Raw genomic sequence first — 23,050 nt, 5'->3', positions numbered from 1 at the left:
AAAGTGGGCAGCAAGGTGGGGCATCCAGGAGTGGGAGGGTCAGTTCCTACTTTGTTCCAGTGATGTAAAATGGAGACCCCAAGGCAGCACAGGTCACAGCAGGGCCACCTGGCTGAGGAGATGTGTGTCAAGAACTTCCCAGCGGTTGAGGGCCTGGTCCTGCATCTGAGCTTGGAACTGACGAGATCTGTAAGGGATGAGATTGTTTCTCCTGACTCTGTGACCTCGCAGTTCTTGTTGGGATGCATCTTCTAGGCCCACAGAGCTTGAGAGTTTTATGTGTACTCCTATATGGGATCCTCCTCAGTCCTCCACCTAGACAGGTAGGGTCTCTCGATGAACCTGAGCTCACTGAGGTCGGCCGGCTGAACGGGGGTGGGGTGGGGTGAGGGGATGGGGGTGGGGGCGGGGGTGCTCCAGGGCTCTGCCTGTTCCTGCCTCCCCAGTGCTGGGATTTTAGATGCTTGCTGCTATATCTAGCTTTTTATGCAGGTGCCGGGGATCTGAACTCAGGTCCTCATGATTGCAGTGTAAGCATTCGCTGACTGAATTCTCTCTCCAGCCCCAAACAGTTTTCTAAAGATTCTGCTAAGCTTTTTGGTGTATTTTTCTGTTAAATAAGCTCTGGAAGCTTCGAAACCACTGGTAGACATAAAGAGCTTTACAAGAAAGACACCTATGGGAGGCAGTTGGCTGCCTCGGACCCTACGTTTTTCTTGTAGCCACCCCATTAGTTCCCTGTCATGGGGCGCCTTCACCCCATTAGGTTTGAGCAGGCATGTGGTAGACCCTGTTTCTGGGTTCCTAGTGTGATTAGCAGCAGATATGTGACTTGGGCTGTTAGAACGGAGGCCTGGGACTGGAGAGGTGACCCAGTAATTATGAGTGAATACTGCTCTTGCAGATGACCAGAGTTCAATTCCCAGCACCCTTGTCAGATGACATTCCAGCTTCAGGACTCTGAGCCTGCCCGTCTATTCACAAAGGCACATCGTATACATATGATTAGAACTGAAAAGAAGGGAGGCTTGGTGCGAGAGGGTGTTGTAGGAAGGGCAGAACACTGGGCAGACTTTAGAATGATGGTGAGCCTAGCCCCCCCCCCATTCTCTATCTCCCCCCACCCCCCATCCCCCCACCCCCAATCTTCTAGTGACTCCCCATTGCTTTCCCAGAGTTGGAACTGTGCCTGAAGGCTTCATAGCCAAGGTGCATCCTATCCCTGGGTTAGACTGGGGAGCAGGGGTAGGGTGGGGGCTGGGCTCTGGGGTAGATGTCTTCCCCTAGCCCATAGTCAGGGATATCTGAATGGTAGAGGAGACTGTTTTAGTTGGAGGGAATTATTTAGAGGCTAGGAACATACCCATCTCCATTCTACCACTCCTTGATTTGAAGGTTAGCTGGCAGTGTCTGTGCTGGGGATTTCTAATTGTGAGGAGTAAGAGGCCTAATGGGTGAGAATTGCCTGGGTGTCTCTTTATGCTGGGCTCTGGGGATGGGGGGGACAGGGTACCAGTGCCCTTGCTGGCCAGCGGGCCTTGCGCTCTGGAGGGGAAGGTGCCTTTGGATGAGGAATGTGGAAGGCAGGGAAAATGAGCGCTCCTTGGCTCAGGTGAGCAGCTGTGACTATGGTCTCGTTAGAAGGTTTGGAGGGTGGGGCCCTGGACACAGCAGCCTGGCCTACTCAAGTTCTTGAAACATAGAAAAAACATTATTTACAAAGAATATATTAAAAATACACTCGAGAAATAAGTACTTGTAAGTATCCCGCTTGGGTGGATCACCTCATCCTTTGCTCATGGCATCAGAGTCAAAGGAGAAAGCCAACCCCATGGTCACGGCTCCCCAAAGGATCGGAGCTCCTCTGAATACTGGAGTCTCTGTTTGCAAGGATTGGTTGCTTGTAGGCTCTGGCTGCTGAGTGTTGGCTCTTGGAGGAAGCAGCCAGGCTGTAGCGGCCATAGGGGATCTAGGAGCTGGCCTGCCACTGCAGGGACCGGGACCTCATCCAAAGGACCTTGGCTTCTGTCCGGTTGTGGCTGAAGTGGCAGTGGGCAGCACTCTGAGTGGTAAATGCTTCCTCAGGGCGGAGGGGATGTGCTTGGCCTTTGTTGATGGCCTCAAGTTCTGTGAGGGGCAAAGGACACATGTCAGAGTGTAGACACTGGCGCTGTGGATGGAAACCCACCCAAGGCGGCTTGTGGGCTTTTGCTCTGTGCTGTTTGGGAAAGCAACTGGGCGATGCTAGGGAGTTCTTGCTCCAGGCATAGTGGATCTGAAGGCTGTGATTTCTCATGAATGCTTAGGGGTCTGTGTGTGGGGAAGGGGGAGGGAGAGGGAAACGGAGGGGGAGGGGGAGGGAGGGAGAGAGACGGGAGTACATATGTGTGCAATTGCATGTGGAGTTTAGAGGACAGCCTTGGGTATTATTTTGGAAGCCTCTTCTACTTTCTCTTGGATATAGGTTCTGCCACTGCCCAGGAGCTTGGCCATACAGGCTAAGGTAGCAAACTTACATGGTCTGTCTCTGTCTCCCATCGCACTGTGGCTGGGATTACAAAGTATATGCCACGAGACCTGGACTTTTTTTTTTTTTTTTTTTTTTTTAATATGGGTTTAGAGTTTCACACTCATGTCCTCCAGCTTGTGAGGCACTGCTTTACTGACAGCTGCCTTCCCAGCTCTCTTAAGTATTGTTTTCAGTGGCTTTTCATCGTGGAATTTTACAGGATGGCTTTAAGATTAATGATTCTTTGACCATTTGCCCAGGTGTCTTGATCATCTAAATTGTTTTTGTTGAAGTTGTGTGTGTGTGTGTGTGTGTGTATATATATACTTTTTTTTTTTTTTGAGACAGGCTTGCTGTGTGTCTCTGGCTGGCCTGGAACTAGCTATGTGGACTAGAAGATTCACCTTAAACTTAAACTTGTGGGATGACAGACTGGTTCACTCTCCCCCTTAATGTGAAGAAGATTCTAGGGGCCTCTGTCCATTGTGGACAGTGGTGAGATGCTGGGTCCCCTGGGCTGGGGGGTAGGGTCCTGGGTGCCAAGCACCAGGCAGGGATGGGCTCACCTTTTACAGTCTCTGAGCCACTTGCAGGTCGTAGTCACTGTCAGAGGAGTTGTCAGGTTGTGTGGAAGAGCGGTGTAGGGCCCCTTCCAGAGCTAGAGAGAAAAGATTACCTATTAAAGAAGTCCCGGAGGCTGCACAAGGCCCCAGGAGATGAGTGGGTAGCAAGATCACAGAGGTTTTCTGAGATGGTGACAGCCCTGTCTCAGTTTTGATCAGACTGGCCAAGCGTTCACTAATGATGCTGAACTTCAGGCCCCCTGGGACTTAATTGTGAGTGCCTGTGAGGGGCCTGTGAGGGGCCAGTATCGGAGGCTCCTGTGGGCCACTTAATGGCTTTGTCCTGGCTCCGAGATCTGAGGGGCTCATTTATCATTTACCCCTCAAGGCCTGCAGGCAAACAGCCCATTAGGTCACAGCAAGGCTGGGGTTAATGGCGTCCATCCAACTGCATTCTTCTCTCTAGAAGAGGGTTTCAAGGTCTCCAAGGGACAGCAGAGGCCTGTGAAGGTTGAGTCCCTGCCACCAACCTGCTGGGAGCAGCTGTCAAGCAGGCACTCATCCCCCACCCCCTGGAGCCTCCTTTTCCCTCTTTGGAAAAGCACAAAACTTCAAGGTCAGCACTCAGCAGGTGCCCTCTCTCCCACCAGCCGGCCGGCTGCCTGCCCAACAGCCCGGGCCTCTCACCTGGGTAAGCAGACAGCCGTGAGTTCCTGGGAGGTTGGCTGTAGTCATTGTCCACATGAGAGGCTGTCGGGTTCTCAACCTGGGAGCGCACAGTTGCTGTGTGGCCCCGATGGAAAGACACTAAGCAGACAGGGAGGCCCGTGGCGCTGTTAGAACTGGTGTGCTGTCCTTCCCAAGCAAGACCCAGAGCTTAGCTGCCTGTTCCCATTAGGTCATGGGAGAGGGGTGGTACATTTCCCTTGCCTTTCTCTCTGGGGAGATTCAGAGTCAGCCTTAGGCTGGCACAGCAATCTGACTGGCCTAGTGAGGCCTCCAGTTGCTCCCTCAGCCATCAGGCTTCTACCTAGGAGGAAGCTGGAGCAACCTTGATCCTACTCATCAGGAGCGAGCTGAGGGCTTTTGTAGTCTTTAAAACCAAATAAAACTGAGAATCTTCTAGAAAGATTTGGGCCTGCACATGGAAAGGGGAGAGAAATTGAGTGCATGCTTCCATCCTTTAGTGTACCTCAGAATGTGGCTAGGAGAGAGCAGGCCAGGGGAGGGGGCGGCCCGGCGGATCACTGTACTCCAAAAACACCCTCTGAAGTTGTTCTCTGCTAAAACTGCTCAGCCAGCCTTTTGTCATGCCTTCCTACTTTGAAGCCCATAAAAAGGGCTCTGGTAAGTCCTGAGCTAGACAACTGTTATTGCTTAGCAATATTTGACCATGGAAGGAAGGGCTGTGGGGAAATCTCTGCTAAAGTCGGCCACAAGGCAAGAGACAGCAGTGTCTGAGGCTCAAGAGGCCAATTACACAGAACCGCTTGCCCCTAAAAGAACCCTCACCCCCTCTTTGGTGTGGGGACATCTGTTGACCTCAGTCACACCTCAGTGAAATGTGGTGGCAACCAGAGGCCACTAGCAGCTGCTGGTTTGCTGGATCTGAAGCCACCTTGGCTCTGCTCTGTTGGCCTGTGTCCTACGACTGGGGGACACCCACTTCTGGGAACACTTACTGTTCTGGTTCACTCCTGTGGGACCGATCCACTGACGCTGCTTCTTCTGTCGAACTGGGCAACAGACAGGAAACTCATGAGTCCAGATGGTAGTGAAGGGGGTGGAGTGGGGTGGGGGAGGGGAGGGGCAGATACCCTAGAGGCAGGACTAATGGGGTCTACTACTCCAGGCCTTCTGCCTCATTTCCTGACTGAGTAGGGAAAGAGATTGAAGCCATTGGGTCCCCATAGGAATGTCCAAGGGCTTATTTAGATCCAGAATGCATAACCTCAGAGGGCACCAGGGATCTAACACTACTGCTTCTGTTCTCCTTTATCTCCCTTCCTTGCCTCTGGGTAATTTCTCTAAGGTTTGCAAGGCCAGGCAGGCAAGCCTCCTTATTCATAAGGTATGCAGCTTTCAGTACACAGGGAAACTGAGGCTCCGATGGAGGCAGCAGCAGTCAGTGGTCATTGGTAGCTATGGAGCTGGTCTTGGGCCACATCTTGGACATCAGAGGCTGTGCTGATGCTATGTGGCCGTAGCTTTTATCAACTGCAGTTGGCTTTTGTCAAGTCCAGACATGGGCAAATCAGAAGGTACAGTTTGCCCTGACTTTCTAGTACTTTAGACAGAAAAAGGCAAGTGGGCCGCAGGGGATGGGGATGGGTGGTGAGGGGGGAAGGCTCGCGGCTTGGCACCTACATTTCTTCACCAGCTTCTTGTAGACGAGAGGACCGCACATGACCAGCAGGACCACCAGGAGTACAAGGGTCAGGACGATGCTTGCCACAGTGCCTGGGGCCAGGCCCGCTGGGTTTGGGTCTTGGCCTGGACGGGGGTGGGGTGGGGGAGTCTTAAATCAGACCCAGCCCTGGGGAGCAATGCAGAGGGAGGGCAGCGGCTGCTCCAATTTCCCTAGTGCCTTGGCACTTCCTACCAACCCACCAGTGTGTTCAAAGCAGAGCTGTCTATTTGGCTGACTCTCTGGCCATCTCTAGGAGTCTTTGCTGTCTATTCATTTGTCCACAGTTTATCACCTTTAATGACCATCCAGTTACCATTTGCCACTCTTGTTAGCATCTGTTAACTTTCTATCTTCACTGCTTAGACTAATCAAACTTCCATTACCTCCCATCAGGAAGATTCTATTAATTCAACCACCTATCTGTCATCTATTCATGACTCCCTCCCTCCCTCCCTCCCTCCCTCCCTCCCTTCCTCCTGTCATGTATTTGTCACTCATCTATCTGCATATGTATCTACCATTAATCTATCCACCTATTTACTGTCCCATCAACTCATATGTTTATGTAGTCATCTATCCATTCACCCACCCATCATCCATCCATCCATCCATTCATCCATCCATCCATCCATCCATCCATGTATCCACTGATGCATCCATCTGCTTATACAATCATCTACATACTCACCTATCCATCCATCAATCTGTCCATCCATCCATCCATCCACCCATCCATGTATCCATCCATCCATCCATCCATCCATCCATCCATCCACCCATCTACCCATCTATGTATCCATCCATGTATCCACTGACCCACCCATCTGCTTATACAATCATCTACATACTCACCCATCTACCTCCATTTCATGTCATCCATCCCTCCACCCTCCATGTCACCCCTCCACGTATCCATTTCTCTTAGATATAATTCAGTATACGTTATTTCATATAGTAAATGCGTCCCACCTGCCCCTGATTTTCTGGCTTGTATCGTGGGAGAACGGGATAGAAGGGAAGGGGGAGCTCTGGGTCTGTCAGTGGTCATCTTGACAGAGATCACTCGGGCCTTGCCCGCTCTACTCATTGCTGACCTTTGCTCCCAGAACCCCATTTACTGTCCTTTTCCCAGAAGCTGTTCTGCCTTTCAGATCTTCTCCTTAGATACGCTCACTGACTAGGTCGCAGAGGAAAAGTCTCTAACTGCCCTCCACCCACTGAGAGCTGCAGCCAACTCACAGGTGACGAATACCCTCTTGCAGTGGGTTTTTCTCTGAAGATGGTAACACCGAGACAGCTTCTCGTGGGTACAGAGGAGCCCGGGGGAGGGGGAGGTCCTGTCAGCATCCACCGAATGGAAGGAGATGAGGTCGCCACACTGCTGCTCCTGACATAGCTCTTCCCACCGTGCCCGACCCCTGGCTGCAGAACTGTCACACAGGGCTGCCCACTGTGATTTCTGGCGTACTTCAGCGATGCCCTCGCACACACTGCTGCCTCCGACCAGGCGACTCTGAACCTTGGGCTGGAAATCTGCAGAGAGGAAGTGCTGGTGAGGCCTGGGGGGCGGGGTAGGGGGGTGGCTTGGCAGTGCTGAGCCCTGCGGGTAGGAGAGGAGCTGTCCTTTTCCTTTTCCACAGCCCTTCCTCACACCCTCTCTAGCACTTCTCTGACACCAAGTTTTGTCTTGTCCCTGGGGCCTCTGGGCGGCTGGTGGCGGCTATCTCAAGACAACAGTGGCAAAGGAGCTGGCAGGGTGGCTATGCCATCCTACTCTCTAGCTTAGGAAGAGGGCAGGCTTTTTAGAAGAGGAAACTGAGGCCTGGGGCCTGGAAAGAGCTGGTGTGCTTCACTGGTGGGACAGCAGCCAGGAATTCTGCTGCCTGGGCCCCTAACCCTGTGGATTAGGCTTTTGGCCATGAGGCCAGGTACCTAGAGAGGAATTCACGTCTGCTAATCAGGGTGGGGCTTGAGAATCTGGCAGAAGCTACTATGCTTGGTTAAAAGTCAAGACTGAGCTTACCAGCTTTGGCTAGTTTCCATGGCAACACTCACCTTCAAAGCCCCAGTGAATCTTCTATTTAGAAGAAACTTCAAAGCAAGACCCCGGGCATGGCTTTGCAGGTTGTAGCCTGCATGAGAGCTTGAGGACTAGGTGGGGCTGGAGCCTCTCACCTGGCCCAGAGAATCGTGGGGCTGATACTGCCTGGAAGACCAATCTATATCCGGTCTCCATTGGCGCAGGCTGCCCTGTTCTGAGCCGCGCATCCTGTATTTGTGTAGGGATCCTGGGGCCTGCTGAAAGTGGCTCTCGTTAGGGGTGTGGGGAGCAGTGAGACCATTTCAGGTAACACAGATACTGCCTGTCTAGGCCACACCTTGAGCGGTCCAGGTTTAGAAAATGGGCTCTGGATTAACACTGCTTGCGGGCAGATCTCAGCTAGTGCTCTGTGATACTGGAAGGACGCGGCGCTTCTTTGAGCCCTGGCTTCCCCATTAAAGAAGAGGGTAACAATAGTTCTCACCCCCATGGCATGAAACTGTAGGATGCCCAGCACCAAGTGGTCTGTTGGGAACAGAATCTGGGATGCATCAAGGGCACCTCCCCGGACATGGGCACACTCTCTCCCAGGCTTGGTGGCTATTCTGCCGCGCCTTGAACTGTGGTTTGTTCCAGTCTGTGCCTGATCCTGGTCTGGCCCCCATAGAGTCCCGTGAGTTTATCTTTCCCTCTTCTCTCCAGTTCAACTGCACCACCACTGCTGGCCTCTTGGAGGTCATGACTCAGAGCATCCTTTTAGGGGCTTCCTCTATAGCTTTGCTCTGAGCCAGGCCTTAGGCATCTCCCAAATCTTACCATCCTCTTAGCCTCCTTTCTGAAGATTCAAAAACTCCCCATTGGCAAAGGCCACCCCTCCAAGGGCCCTTAGCCTTTGCCCAAGCCTCAGTTTCCCTTTAGCTTCTTCCTACTGGGATCCCAGCTGATGCTGTGTTTCTGCGGATGGTAGCTCCTTTGGGCTAGGCAGGTGTTGCTCTGTGGTTGCCTGAGTCACCACCTCATCTAACTTGTTCTGTTGTTTAGAGGCCATGACCTCAGGCCTCCATTCCTCTTTAGTCTCTATCAGGATTCTCAGCTTGATGAGAAAGTCCGATCAGGGGATCCCACGTCCTTACCCAAGGCAACAGATAGCCTGGTGAGGTGTGGTCAGCTTCTAGCTTACCAGAGCAGATGACTGTGAGCGCCTGGCCATCCTGGGCGGTTGTTTTCTGGAAGCACTGCTGTAGTGAGGTACAGCTCCCATTCTGGGCCTCCCATCGAATTGGTAAGGGCCTGGCATCCCTCAGCTCTGCAGGGGCTGGTGTTCCTGCTGCCTCTGTCCCGGACAGGTGTGTCAAGAAAGATCCACACTGCAGAGACTTACAGATGAGGTTCCCCAGGCCCAGGGGCCTGTCCTTGGCCTTGTAGAGGATGGTGCCACCCCAGCTACCACTGTAGAATTCCACCACACCTGTGCACCTCAGGCCCTCGTGTCCTGGCACCAGCTGCAGTCTGGGAGGAGCTGGAGAGGGGAAGGCATGCCTGAGTGTGGGTACCTTCGAGAACGCCTTGCTGCTAAACCCCAAGAGGTGAATGCTCAGGAGGTGAGGGGCCCAGACATTGCACAGGACACACCTGAACCTTTCCCACTGAAATTCAGATGTAAATGGGCTTCTTAGTTTTTGTTTTGGTGATTCAATGGCTCTAATTTGGGCTATTTACAGGAACATGGCACCTTACCAGTGGCTACAGCATTGAACACAAGTGTCTTTCCACCCTCCACAACCATTAACTGTTTATACTTTCTTAAGGAGGGGTGAGGTCTCATGAGTCCTTTCTCCCTTGGTTATGGAATGGCCTCATCTGCACAGGTCACCACAGCTCCTGAGAGTTCAAGAGCGCAGCGGCTCTGCCATTCCTGGTCCTTGTGTCTTTATTGTTGGCGTCAGTCCATCCTCTCCCTTTCCCACGAGGCCCAAGCACCCTCTTACCTGTGGGCTCCGGCATGGTGGTGGGTGGGGTGGTTGTGGGTGGAGGTGCCGTCTTCTGGGGCTCTGCAGTGAAACACAGACAAAGGTAGGAAGTGGGGAGCGGAGGGAAGGAGGGGAGCGGGTGGCGATGTGAAGACACAGGGCTCATGACCTTAATGCCCCTTGTCAGTAAGCTGACTTGGCCCCCATCCCCATGCTGCTTCTCAGCTCCCTAAGTGGTGGCAAATCCCACACATCACAGACAGGAAAATGGAGTCTCAAAGAACAGAGAAGTCGGCATTTGGTAGAGCCAGGTCTTGCTTCTCAATCTTGGCAAATGGGTGTAGCACCCTTTGGCTTATTCCTGCCAGCCCGTTCTCTTACCTGTCTGCGGTCAGGGCTCTGTAACTGCGAAGCCCCTTTCTGCCCACTTACCCTCCCAGGTCTCAGCCCAGGGTGTCACCCACCATCACCCACCTAGACAGATGAGGCTCAGTGGAGGGCAGTGGGCTTGTGAGATTGTGCTGCAGTTGGAGAAAGAACACGGGGATCCTTGGCAGAAGATCTGGTTCTGGGGTCTGTTCCATAAAGTGAAAGAACCAAGGGCCAAGGGGTCACCACATCCCAGCTGCTGGCACACTGTAGAGGCGTGACGGGCATTTCCCACACGGTTGTCGTTGTTCAACCTCCAACTGGAACTGCACACTGTACTCCACCGGTTTTCCATCAGGACCTCCAGTTGACCCTGACACTTGGAGTTGGAGCCACTTAGCGTTACCGGGTAACCTGAGCATCAAAAGAGGTGGTGGGAGGCCCCAGTGATGGAGGAAGAGCTTAGCTCTCACTTCCCCGTCTTGAGTTTCTCTTCCTCCCCCTTTAGGGTACTATTGAGGCTCCCTACGAACTCAGGCAGGTCACTGTGTTGGCCCTACGCTAAGTATGCTCAGGTTTCTGAGCTAGAGGGAACCTTGGGGCTGTGGACAAGATGTCCTGCACCTTCTGTCCAACAAAATCCCCACCCCCTAACCTTGGAAGTTCTGTTTCAATAGTCCTGAGGCCTGATATCTATCTGGTGTCTCTGTATGCATACAGATGTGTGTGCATGTGTGCACATGTGTGTGTCAGGTCAGTTTTGGATGTCATTTCTCAGGACCTAGGTGTCCATCTTCTTTTTTGAGACATGGTCTCTCATTAGGTCTTAGACATACCAATTCAGTTAGGCCTGCTGGCCAGGAAACTCTGCCTGTCTCTTCCTACGAAGCTTAGGGATTACAAGTGTGCATCATGTCCTGCCTTTTTGTTTTATTTTGTTTTTGTTTTTCAAGACAGGCTCTCTGTGTAGTCCTCACTGTCCAGAAACTCACTCTGTAGACCAGAGTGGCCTTGAACTCACAGAGATCTGCCTGTCCCTGCCTCTTGAGTGCTGGCATTGAAGGTGTGCACCACCGCTGTCACTGGGCCTTTTTTTTTTTTTTTTTTAATGTGGGCTCTGAGGATTGAACTCAGGTCCACATGCACATGCTTTTTATTGGACTGAGCCTTCTCCCTGGCTCTTTCTCCCAGGATCTTTTTGTCTTACATCCACTGTATTAGCTGGGTGTGGTGTAAATGTCTGTAATCCTAGGACTTGGCAGTGGAGGAAGGAGAAATAGGAGTTTAAGGTCATCCTTGGCAATAAATTGAGTTTGAGGACAGCCTGGGGCAGAGAAGACCCCAATGGCAGTGAACAAAACATTGAAAATGGTACGGAGGTGCGCTTTTTGCATGGGAAGATAGACCCATTTTAAGGGTTCTGTGGAAGTTGATGAGCATCTACAAGCACATGGCTGTCCTGGGATCGAGTGCAGAGCCTGTCTCATCTAGACACACCCTGCTTGCTCCTCAGCAGCGGGTTCATCCCCCTGGCCCCGCCTCAGGGAAGGTCTGCCCTGATTCCTGCCGTGAAAGATTAGTCTCTGCTCTTCTACAGGGTCACATAATTGAATTGAATCCCAGAGTACCGTTTGCTATGGCCTCTTGCCCTCTGTGTATATTTGTGGTGTGTTCCTTGGTAGATCAGTAGTTTGTGCCTTTTTTTTTTTTTTAAATTTCCTGTGGAATAATATTTCATTGTGTGAATTTTCTCTGTTTCTTTTCTCTGTATCGTCATGTGGGTTGTCTTGGGGGTTGCCGGCCATGTATCAAAATGATTATAAATTTACACGTGCAGGCCGGCATGTGGGCTCGTATTTCCATTTCTCTTGAGTAAACACCTTAAAGAGAAATTCCTAGGTTATAGGCAGGCTTGCGGTTTTGTGAGTTTATAAAGCTCGTTGGGCAAAAAGACTATATTGCATGTGGTGATGCTCCTCAGGACCCACGGAAAGCGCTTCTAGGTTACGAGAATCCACGGATGCCTAAGTTCCTCATGTGAAGTGGTCTAGGACCAGGCCAGGTGGCACATGCCTTTACTGTTGCGGGACACTGACAAGAAAGGCATTTGTATGAGTCTAAGCCTCACTATTTGTTAATGTGGTGTGTGTGTATGTGTGTGTGTGTGTGTGTGTGTTTCCTCAGGCACTGTCTACATTTTTGAGACAGTGTTATCCAGTGGTCTGAAGCTGGCTAGTTGAGTCTCAGGGGCCTGCCTGCCTTTGCCCCTGTGGTATCTGGAACCACACTCACCTCCTCTTCTTGCAAGGCAAGCATTCTGCACACTGAGCCATCTCATTTTTGATCTTCACTTGTTTGAAGCCACACATAGTGTATTCTCTGTCTCTCTGTCTCTCTGTCTCTGTCTCTCTGTGTCTCTGTGTCTCTCTGACTCTGGCTGTCCATCAGTTCGTCTCTCTCTGTCTTGCTTTATCTCTCTGTCTCTCTTTCTTTGTGTGTGTGTGTGTGTGTGTGTCTACACAAGGAGGTTCTCGGAAGATATGTAACACAGTCATTACCTGGGGTATTGGGTGAGAGGCAGGAAGGACAGGTGAGGAGCATGGGCAGAAGCAAATTCAGCAGCTGATCTTGACATAGGCACCTTTGGGCTGAGCAGGTTTATTGCTCACTCAAGCCACACATTTAAGAATGAAAAGGTTTCTCGAATTTGTCTTCAGCTTAGAGCCACCGGCTAGGCTGCCTTTCCTTTCCTTCCTGCTCATAGGGATGTGTGGAGCACATCAGGGCTGTGGCTAACTAAGGTCACCAGCTAGTTCCATTACCGCCCCTGAAGCGGCATGGTGGTTCTCGAGACCCTCATCTCTCTTCAGATAAATTCAGCACAGTGTTATCCAGTTAAAGTGGCGATGGGACTGTGGCACAGTGAATGTGGAGACTGTCAACTTAAATCATGTTTACATCTAGGACTGTAGTTCAATAGTAGAGCACCTGCCCAGCACTCACAAGGCCCTGGGAGCCACCCCTAGCATGGAGAACTAAATTAACAGGCTTCTGTACTGCGGACGTCTCAGAGCCTTCACTAAGCCAGTAGGAGATGCTGTGTGGCCTGACCCCTTGAGAAATGGTGGCTTCTAAGATTGAGGTGTAGACTCTCTGCTCTTTGCAATCTGACACAAGCTTTCTCACGGCCTGTCTGCAAATGTCCATGACGGAGGACCAGAGAGGAAACAAGGCTTTGTGAGGAACATTTGTGGGTGGGTGTGTTTCCTGCCCACAGAATACAGTGGGGGCATGCTAGCTAGCATTCGTGTAGTGATTATGAAGGGTGCCGCCTGTACGTGTACTGGCATGGCTGATGTGTGTCTGCAAGAGTGGGCTTCACACTGATGGAGAAGGCAGGTTTTTAACAGGCAAATCCTCAGGTGGCCTGCGGAGCCATTTCCTTTCTCATGTTCTTTCTTACCTGGGCCATCCCTTCCAGGCTGTCCAAGGCAGAAAGCAGCTGTGGAAAAGGGAGAAGTAGATCAGAATAGGAAGCCCCCCTCCACCTTTCCCTGCTGACTGTCTCCCTACCCTACTGTCAAGGAGATTCCAGGGCAGGGATTCTCATGTGGTAGCTTAGAACCCAAAGTGCTTATGGAATCAATTTAGTGGGCCGCAGCTGTCAATTCACTCTATTTTTAAAATTTATTTTCTCAATGGCTACACAATTGGAATTGATTTTTCTTTAGTGCACGATTCTGTGAATGTTAACACATACCACATGCATGACCTCCATCACAATCAAGATACACTCCAGTTTCATTGCCCACAGGGGCTCCTCCCCCTGTCTGTCCCTGTATAGTAACACAAGCATTCCTCTTGTTAAGAGGGAAATGGAGCAGACTAGAGACAGCGCACCACGCTGGCATCGGGAGGGTGCGAGCTGTTTGGAGGGGCAGTGCTGAGGAGCTGGCTCAGTTGGGAAAGTGTTTGCCTGACAAGCATGAGGGCATTTGTTCTGTCCCGCAGCTCTGTGTAAAAATCAGACGCTGTGCGTGTGCTTGTAACTCTGATCCTAATTCTGGTAGCTAGAGACAGGCAGATTCCTGGGGACCCTGACCAGCCGGCTTGACCCTCAAGGTGAGCTCCAAGCTGGTGAGAAGTATTGTCTCAAAAGTAAAGTGGGGGCTCTTGAGAGAGTTCACTAGGCACAGGTGCCTGCTGCCAAGGCCAGTGACCTGAATTCAATCCCTGGGTTCCATATGGTGGAAGGAGTTGTTCTCTGATCCCACGCACACGTGCTATGGTGTGCCCGGCACATGAAGCACACTTTTTATTTTTTTAAATAGCAATTTCAGGGCGTAGGACTGTAGCTTGGTTGGCAGAATGCTTATTTAGCATCCACAAGGAGCCAGGTTCTATCCTCAGCACCACATAAGACGGGTGGGTTGGTGCATCCTTACAGTCTTAGCTCTGGGGAGGTGGGGGCAGAAGAATCAGGAGTCAAGGGTCATCATGTACTATATAGTTAGTTCAAAAAGACAGACAGACAGAGATAGACAAGAAAGAAAGGAAGAAAAGGAACAGAAGGAAGGAATGAAGGAAGAAAAGAAGGAAAGGAGGAAGGAAGGGAGGGAGGGAGGGAGGGAAGGAAGGAGGGAGGGCTTGATGATCCCAGGCCCCATGTGTAGACACACTTCACAGAATGGCTCTGGGCCTGCTCAGAGGTTCCTTAGGAAAGACTGAATGATGAGCACAAACTGCCATTCCGAAAAGGAAAGTAAGGTAACAGTGCTCGCCACGCAGGCCGGACGACCTGAGTTCCGTCCCAGAGCCTCCAGGATGAAGTCAGATGCCGTGTGCGCATCTGTAAGGCCAGCATGCTGTGTGCTCATCTGTAATGCCAACATGCCGTGTGCTCATCTGTAAGGCCTGCATGCCGTGTGCTCATCTGTAAGGCCTGCATGCTGTGTGCGCATCTGTAAGGCCAACATGCCGTGTGCTCATCTGTAATGCCAACATGCCGTGTGCTCATCTGTAAGGCCTGCATGCTGTGTGCTCATCTGTAAGGCCTGCATGCCGTGTGCTCATCTGTAATGCCAACATGCTGTGTGCTCATCTGTAATGCCAACATGCCGTGTGCTCATCTGTAATGCCAACATGCCGTGTGCTCATCTGTAAGGCCTGCATGCCGTGTGCTCATCTGTAAGGCCTGCATGCCGTGTGCTCATCTGTAAGGCCTGCATGCCGGTGTGCTCATCTGTAAGGCCTGCATGCTGTGTGCGCATCTGTAAGGCCAACATGCCGTGTGCGCATCTGTAATGCCAACATGCCGTGTGCTCATCTGTAAGGCCTGCATGCTGTGTGCTCATCTGTAAGGCCTGCATGCCGGTGTGCTCCTCTGTAAGGCCTGCATGCCGTGTGCTCATCTGTAAGGCCAACATGCCGTGTGCGCATCTGTAATGCCAACATGCCGTGTGCTCATCTGTAAGGCCTGCATGCCGTGTGCTCATCTGTAAGGCCTGCATGCCGTGTGCTCATCTGTAAGGCCAGCATGCCCAACACAAGAGCAGCAGAGACAGAACTGGTCAGAAGCTCAAGGTCCAGCCTGCCTGGAGTTCAGAGTGCAGCAGCAAATCGAGAAATGTTGCTTCCATAAGGTGGAAGGAAAGAACCGATTCCCAAAAGTTGTCTTCTGAATTCTTACACACACACACACACACACACACACACACACACACACACACACCCCACACCCCACACCCCAATAATAATAATACATTTAAAAAGGTGACCCGTTGAGAGAGATGGCTGTGTATTCCAGGGTGTGGCTCATCCTGTTTGGTCCACAGAGGAACTGTATTTCCTTTCTCTCCATCCCTGTCACTGTAACCACCGTAACTACCACTATTATCACCGTTATTCTCACTATTACCACCTCCATCTGTGTAAGCATCACCATCGTCATTGCTGCCATTATCCTCAGTACCATTACCACCTGTCACCATCATCACCATCACCATCCTCAGCACCACAGTCATTACCCCACTGTCGTCCTCAGGCACCATGTCCACCATCACCATGGTCATTGATCTCACAATACCACGGTCACTGTCGCTGACACTGCTGTCACAACCACCACCGCCACGGCCACCATCACTACTGTCATTGCATTTTTATTCTTCACTCTTGTGGGAATTCTTAGTTTAAATCTCTAATTTTCTCCACTATGCCCTTGATAGATGTTACTGCTCTTTGATAGAGGAAGCTGAAAGGGGAGTATGGTGCCCGTACAACCAGTGGCCCAGAGTCTGTGGTCTTCCCACTGGGCCAAGCTGTCTGCTGTGCTCTATGAGACATCAGCTCCTGCCTATTTCCAGCAGTCAAGATAAAACAAATATATCATGGGTAGACATGGCGCTGAATCTATGGTGGGATGCTGGCAACTCTGTAAAGTGATGATGGAGTTCAGTTTCATGATCCTTCACCTCCCTCTTGGCCTAAACATGCCTGATCTCCAAGCTGTGCTTCTATTGAGTCTTCGTGTCTGGTAGAGGAGGACTGGTGGCACCCTGCCTCTAGGATGCTCTCAGGCTTTCTCACAGAACTCCCTCCCTCCTAGGCCTGGGCCCTGCAGGTTGTGCCTAGCATTGCTCTGACCTCTCCAGCCACACTTCACCCATGCCCAGTGCTTTCTGAAACTCCTGTAGGCAACCCCAACCCTGGACTCTGCTTGGAGACCCTGGAGGCTGCAGGGATGTGGGGCACGGGACCGTTACACCATTTCTTCCTCCACCACCCACACCTCTTCTCCAAGCTGCTAGGACAGCATCTAAGAATCCCAAGGCCTTTCCCTTCCCTACACAGCATCCTCCAAGCTCCCGAGAGTCATGGCGTGGACTGAGCAAGCCCAGACAAAGATCTCAGCAAAAGAAGCCACTGTCCATAGCTCCAGCCTCTTTGTCTCCACACGGATAGAAATCCAGTTATTTTGAGACTTCCTTTTATTTTGCTTTTAAAATAAAATCTAGGACGGTTTTGAAAATCAGGGACTCTGGCTGTGGGCTGTGTCGCCATCACCAGGGCCTCAGCCAGCAGTCTACACTTTTTGTCTTTTCATTTGCCAGAGCCAAGGCTCCCCGTGAGCCCTGCCAGGCTTTAGGCACACGCAACGCACACGTTCTCACCCTGAATAGGACGCATCAGGATTATAAATAGCCTCCCATGACTTCAAGTCGCCATTTTGCACCAGACTTGTTTGCCAGGAATTTTAAGTATTTTTATGGGTTTTGGAATGGCTGAAAATGTTCACGGTCCTCTGCCATGGATCCCTTTACCAGGAGCCAGGCCGCCGCTATTCACAGGTGTAGGAACTCTGCAGGACAGAACCTGGCTCAGGGCAGCTGGTGGCAGAGTCAAACTCAGTCCTCTGCCTCTGACCTGCTCAGAGGTCCTGCCTGTCATTTGCAATCCTGGACATGCTAGGTAAGGCTGATTTAGTATCTGATGGGCACCTGGGGTCAGAGGCAGGGGTGAGACCTTGGCAATAACTATAGTTGCTAGTGGTAAGACCCCCTACTCATAAGCCTCTCTCATAAAGGCCCATTTCTTGCCTACCACCTCAAATGAAGATCTTGCTCCATAAAGACTCCCCCCTCCCCAATCATTTCATGTAACTTAGAGATCAGGTGGCCTCTGTGCTCCATAAACACTGGTGCCTGGCAGTTCGTGGAGCTCCCAGACTGCAGCCATCAGTTTACGCTGGAGGCTGCCAGCTTTGGGAAGGATCCTAGGTTTTCTTCCTTATCTCTTCATTGGCTCACTTGGAAGGTTCCAGAAACCCCGTTATTTTTCCTCTCTTCCTTCCTTCCTTCCTTCCTTCCTTCCTTCCTTCCTTCCTTCCTTCCTTCCTTCCTTCCTTCCTTCCCTCCTTCCCTCCTTCCCTCCCTCCCTTCCCTCCCTCCCTCCCTCCCTCCCTCCCTCCCTCCCTCCCTGCCTCCCTTCCTTCTTCCATTCATTCTTTATTCCTTTCTTTCTTGTGACAGGGTTTTATGTAGCCCAGGTTAACCTAGAAGGTATCATGTCAGAGGATGACCCTGAAACTTCTTGGTCCTCCTCCCTTCTTCCCTCAGGTGTTGCGATTACAGGTGTGCAGACCTTCTGCATGCCTTGCGAAGCTCGGTGCTGCGGCCTGTTCTCGCTGTCAGAGGCCTGTAGAAACTGGCTGTGTTTGCCTCCACCTTCGGGTGGGAAAACCAGAGTTCAGAGGGGATAATGACTTGGTCATGGTGACAGAAGTAGCTGGAGGCTCACACCCACCATCTGACATAGCACTTGGGGTTCCTCTGCATTCCCCATATCCCAGGTGTTATTGTGGAAGTGGGCATGTGTTCTGTTCTGGGCAGCCACCCAGGGCTGCCCCGAGATGAAAGTGTAAGGAGCATACAGCTCTTAAAATGAAGCATCCACATCTGGAAAACATCTGGACTCCAGAGCATGTCTGGCTAGATATCTGGTTGTGGACTCATGGTCCTGGAGGAGCCAGAGGAAAGCCTTCTGCACTGTGCCATTTTCCCCGTTTGTAGACGGGGAGCTCCAGTCCTTCAGGAGGCTCTGTGGGCTCCCTCTCTCCCGTCTCCCTTGGAGCTGCCGAGCTAAAGGCCCCTGTGCTGGGTCCTCAGGTACTCAGTGGCAGATTCAGCTCACTTCCCACACCTAGGTATGATAATTTTTTCTTTTTTTTGTAAGACCCATTTTGTATAGAAACAGCATGCCCCCACCTCACCTAGCCCTCCCTTACTGATTGCCAACCTACGAGTGACTGACCTTCTAGCACCTACAGACTCACTGTCTTTATCTTCTCTATCTCCCTTCACACCTTGATTGCCGGGTCAGACCCAGCAGGGCAGAGACCTTGTCTCTTTGTTCTCTGTGTATCTCCAGCACACAGTAGGTACTCAGTCAGTGCTTGTCGTCTGGATCAATCCACAGGAACTCCCCCTGTTATCCTTTGAAGCACAGCCCCAGGCTCCTGGTAGTCTGTTTTGTTTGGTTGATTTTTTGAGATCAAAAAATCACTGTCCAACACAGCTGCCCTGGAACTTGTGTGATTTTCCTATTTCAGACTACCTAGTTCTGGGATTACCATCATACCCAGCCAATTTTATAGATGAGAAAACCAAGGGCCAGAGAAGTTCCTCTTACTATGGGTGACTAAGAAGAAACCAAATTAAGATACCTCCACCCTGCACCGCACACTAACTGTACACACATACGTGTATATACATACATAAACACACAGAATCGATGCTTAGCTCTGCCGGCTCTCCCTGAATTCTTGTCCTGGTCACTGTAGGGAGACCATCTGACCCCTTGGTGGAGCCACGCTGAATGGTCATAATAGTATACTGAACAGTACAGATACATAATAGATACTGTGGATCAGTCCAAGTTCTTCTCCTTTGTGCTTAGAGCAAAAGACAACCTCAGCTCTGTACCCCGGATAGAGCAGCTTACAGCCTGCTCTTAGCTGGCACAGTCTCAGCCTGTCTTGTTCTTACTGCTTGTGCCCTGTGGCCCCTTCTACCCAAGCACCTCCTCCCGCTCACTAGCTGGCTCTTCTTAGCACTTGGGGCTCAGGGTGACAAAGGACATGGCATTCCCTTCAAATGGTCCTGTGCCCGCACATCCAGGTCTATATGCTGAGTAGGGCCCCCCTTGAAGTGCTCAGGCTTCCAGACGTCTTCTGTCAGGTCTCTGTGAGCTGGGCAGGCCCAGGGGCCAAAATGTCTGCCTTGGCTCTCGCTATTCCTGCTGCTGTAAAGAGCTGAGTAGCACATGCTCAAGACAAATTTGTAGATGAATGAATGAGTGAGTGAGTGAGTGAGTGAGTGAACGGCCTGTGCAGAAGGATGGGGGAGAAGACCTATGGTATGGTGGGCGCTTGGTCCGATCCCTCCCGACTCTGTCCTGCCTTGTCTTGCTTCTGGATGACCCTAATGTCCACTGAGTACCATCCCCATCACATACAGGCTAGACTTACTGTGAGTCAATTCATTTAACTGCCATTAACATCTATAGGGTACTGTTGTTATTTTCTTCTTACAGCGAAGGAGACTGAGGATTACCAAAGCAGCTCAGGGTCACCTAGCCAAAAGTGGCAGAGTGGAACTCAAATTGGCTTTTGGAGTTACTGTGGGGGTGTCTGAGCCACATCCCCAACCCACTTCAATGATTGAGGCTCAGAAAATAGAGGGGACAGTGCGGGAACCTCTGGCTGACACTCTTGGCTAGGGAGGGGCTGGTTTGGGAGCAGGGATAAAGGTTTGGTATGCACACACATACATATGTCTAAAAACACTTTTTTTTTTTAAAAAAAAAGTAAGAGCTGGCAGGATGTAGCTCAGCCATAGCTTGCCTAGCATGTTGAGGACCTGGGTTCAATCATAGGACCTCACATTTTAATAAAAGTGTGGGCTGCCCCCACCCACCCACTACCATCGGACTGCTTTCTACCTATAACGCTCTAGCAACATACAGGGACCATGTGCTGCCAGGCCTCCAAATGATGCCTCTACAGGGGTGAAGGTTTGCTCCCATCTCTTCTGGACTCTGGCTTCCATAGAACTGGGGTACCCGCAGTCCTGCCCAGCGGGGGGTGGCTGCATCCTCTCTCCCTGTGTATGGGTCTGAGGTTGCAAAGAAGTACTGGATTGGGGCAGGGGATAAAGGCTTGGCTTCTGAGATTCTCAGGACCAAAGGGGCCACATCAGTGTCCTGGTAGGGATCCAGGACGCAAGTCAAGATTTATCAAGCAGGCATGGTCTACCTCTTGCTGTCCTATGCACAAGGAATGTGTGCGTGGACATCCAAGGCATGGTAACATGAATCATATAGAGGTCATATAGTGTCCAGGAGAGCGTTCTCATCCATCCATCCATCCATCCATCCATCCATCCATCCATACATACATACATTCAGAACGCACCCCCTCCACATCCAGACTCACACATTCCCTCACTCACTCACTCACTCACTCACTCACTCACTCACTCACTCCCTCCCTCTCACTCACTCACGCAGAAGCCCCAGACCCTTCTCTGTGAAGTAAGGAGCCGATTCTTCTTTTCCATCACACCTGGCATCCAGCAGCCCTTACCCTGCTCTGATACGGGCACATGCTGTGAACGGGAGATCTCCTTGAGCCTCCAGGCCTAACTCCACAGCATACCTCTGGCTAGTCAAGAAGTGCCTACTTTCCTGATGTCACTGGTGACCCACCAGCAGGGTCTCAGGTTTGGAGCAAGGCCCATGAGTTGGGGACTCCTTTAGAACTGACACAGGGCTGCTGTTTGAACTTGGCATCTCTCGGTTCTTCCTCATCCTTATAAAGGGACCATTCTGCGCAGCCTACTCTGCCTGGAACATCCTCAATATCAGGTTTCTGCTTCCCTGGCGGTGACCAAATAAATGCCAGGCACTACTGGGCGGCACACTGGAGAGGGTGGCCGCATAGGTTGGGAACTAAGTGTGCACTGACTTCTAGTCCAAGGCTGAGAAAGACAGAGTCCCGCGGAGACTGGGGAGTTGATCTAGCCTATGTGACCCTGAACCTCCCTGATATTGCACATGGGCCCAGAGAACCCATTCCCAGAGAATCAGACCTGGGAAGAACGGACATCCCCTTGCTGCACCCCAGTGTGCCCAGGTATTCTGCCTGGCAGTATCAGCAGAGACTCACCCAGTGTTCCCAGCAGGTATGTGGCAGCCAGCAGCACTTCGTGAGAGTCCATGGGTAATGGCCTTCTGCTGCCCCAGCCCCAGTGAGCTCAGCTGGCCAGCCAGGAGGCACGTCTGGCTCAGTGTCTTACTGTCTTGGAGGGCGGGGGCATAAACAGGGGTGGAAAGGGAAGCAGGCAGTGTGGCCTGTGTCACTGCCAGTCCTGTTTGAAGTTGAACTGTCAACTTCCTGTGAAACCACCTGCTCCAATTAGAATGGAGGCCTGAGTCTCTGTGAGCTTCCTGCATGAGGTACCTGGAGCTGTGGTAGTGCCCGCTGGCCATCCTCATGCCTGGGCAGAGCCAGGTGTCCGGGTGGGATGGGCATACGGGGCAGGAGAGGCTGGGAACTCCAGAGAGAGGTTGTCCCAGTCTCAAGAGAGCTCACCCAAGGCGAACGGACAAGGGCCTGAGGCAGGAGTCTTCCCTAGAGGATTCTGAGCGGGGCTGTGCTGTGCGGATGCAACTTCAGGTCTTATTGCAGGGTTAGTGAGGAAAACTAAGACACAAGCCCTGCTCACTCCTGAGGGTGGACCGGGCTGGGAGCCTGTAATCTGAGTTGAATCTCTCTGTGGAACTAAGCAAAGAAACAAAACATAGCCTTGCTAGGTAGCCCACGCTAATCTGGAATTTGTAGTAATTCTCCTGCCTCAGTCTCACAAATGTTAGAATTACAAGTGTGGGCCACTGTGCCTATGATTCCAGGAGTAATATTGTACACAGCAAGTATAGGGAGGAGAGTGTCTTCATCTAAGTTGAATTTACACCTGTGTGTGTGTGTGTGTATGTGTGTGTGTGTGTGTGTGTGTGTGTGTGTGTGTGAGAGAGAGAGAGAGAGAGAGAGAGAGAGAGAGAGAGAAGCAGAGATCTCCCTGTTGGTGTGAGATGCCCATGTTGGGTGTATGATCTCCGTGTTGAGATGTGTGATCTCCATGTTAGGTATGAGATATTTATGCTGGGTGTGATATCTCCATGTTGTATGGTCTATGAATCTGGATTCATTCATTCATGCATTCATTTAACATTACTGACACTATGCAAGAACTAGAAGTGCAGCTGGCATGGTGGTACACACCTTTTAATCCCAGCACTCAGGAGACAGAGGCAGGGTGATCTTTGTGAGTTTGAGGCCAGCCTGGTGTACAAAGTGAGTTCCAGGACATCCAGGGATGTTACATAGAGAAACTCTGTCTGGTGGTGGTGGTGGAGGGGGTGTAGGGTGGTGGGGACAGTCCCTACCTGGTGTTTCTGTTATTTTTTTTCCTTTGCTGCTGCTGGGGATGGAATTCAGTGTCTCATGCTTACAAGGCAAACACTCTATCAACTGACCTATATCCCCGCATCCTTTTCTATTTCTTAAGTGCCCCTCATAGCCTGTTTCCTCACAGTTTATAGAGAGCAGCTGGGAAGAACTCTGCTTCACTGTTC

General features: G+C 51.3%; 1 protein-coding gene across 2 annotated transcripts; it reads right to left on the bottom strand.

Moving 5' to 3' along the window:
- Positions 1-1,711: 1,711 nt before the first annotated feature.
- Positions 1,712-21,772, bottom strand: Cd5 (CD5 molecule). 2 transcript variants are annotated; one of them, XM_052189790.1, is made up of 11 exons: positions 21,585-21,772; positions 13,326-13,364; positions 9,968-10,276; positions 9,512-9,574; positions 8,704-9,042; positions 6,722-7,015; positions 5,440-5,565; positions 4,755-4,808; positions 3,760-3,879; positions 3,076-3,167; positions 1,712-2,127 (listed from the first exon to the last, which is right to left on the bottom strand). In XM_052189790.1, the coding sequence occupies exons 1-10, from the start codon at positions 21,634-21,636 to the stop codon at positions 3,079-3,081; spliced, it is 1,485 nt and encodes a 494-aa protein (XP_052045750.1). In that variant the 5' UTR covers positions 21,637-21,772; the 3' UTR covers positions 1,712-2,127; positions 3,076-3,078. The 2 variants fall into 2 exon arrangements, with proteins under 2 accessions (XP_052045750.1, XP_052045757.1); XM_052189797.1 differs by lacking the exon at positions 13,326-13,364.
- Between the last annotated feature and the right edge of the window lie 1,278 nt (positions 21,773-23,050).

Source organism: Apodemus sylvaticus, chromosome 1 (assembly GCF_947179515.1).
Source record: "Apodemus sylvaticus chromosome 1, mApoSyl1.1, whole genome shotgun sequence".
NCBI classification, from domain to species: Eukaryota; Metazoa; Chordata; class Mammalia; order Rodentia; family Muridae; genus Apodemus; species Apodemus sylvaticus.
The sequence above is the reverse complement of the archived record's forward strand: the minus strand, read 5'-3'. Positions and strand labels throughout refer to the sequence as shown.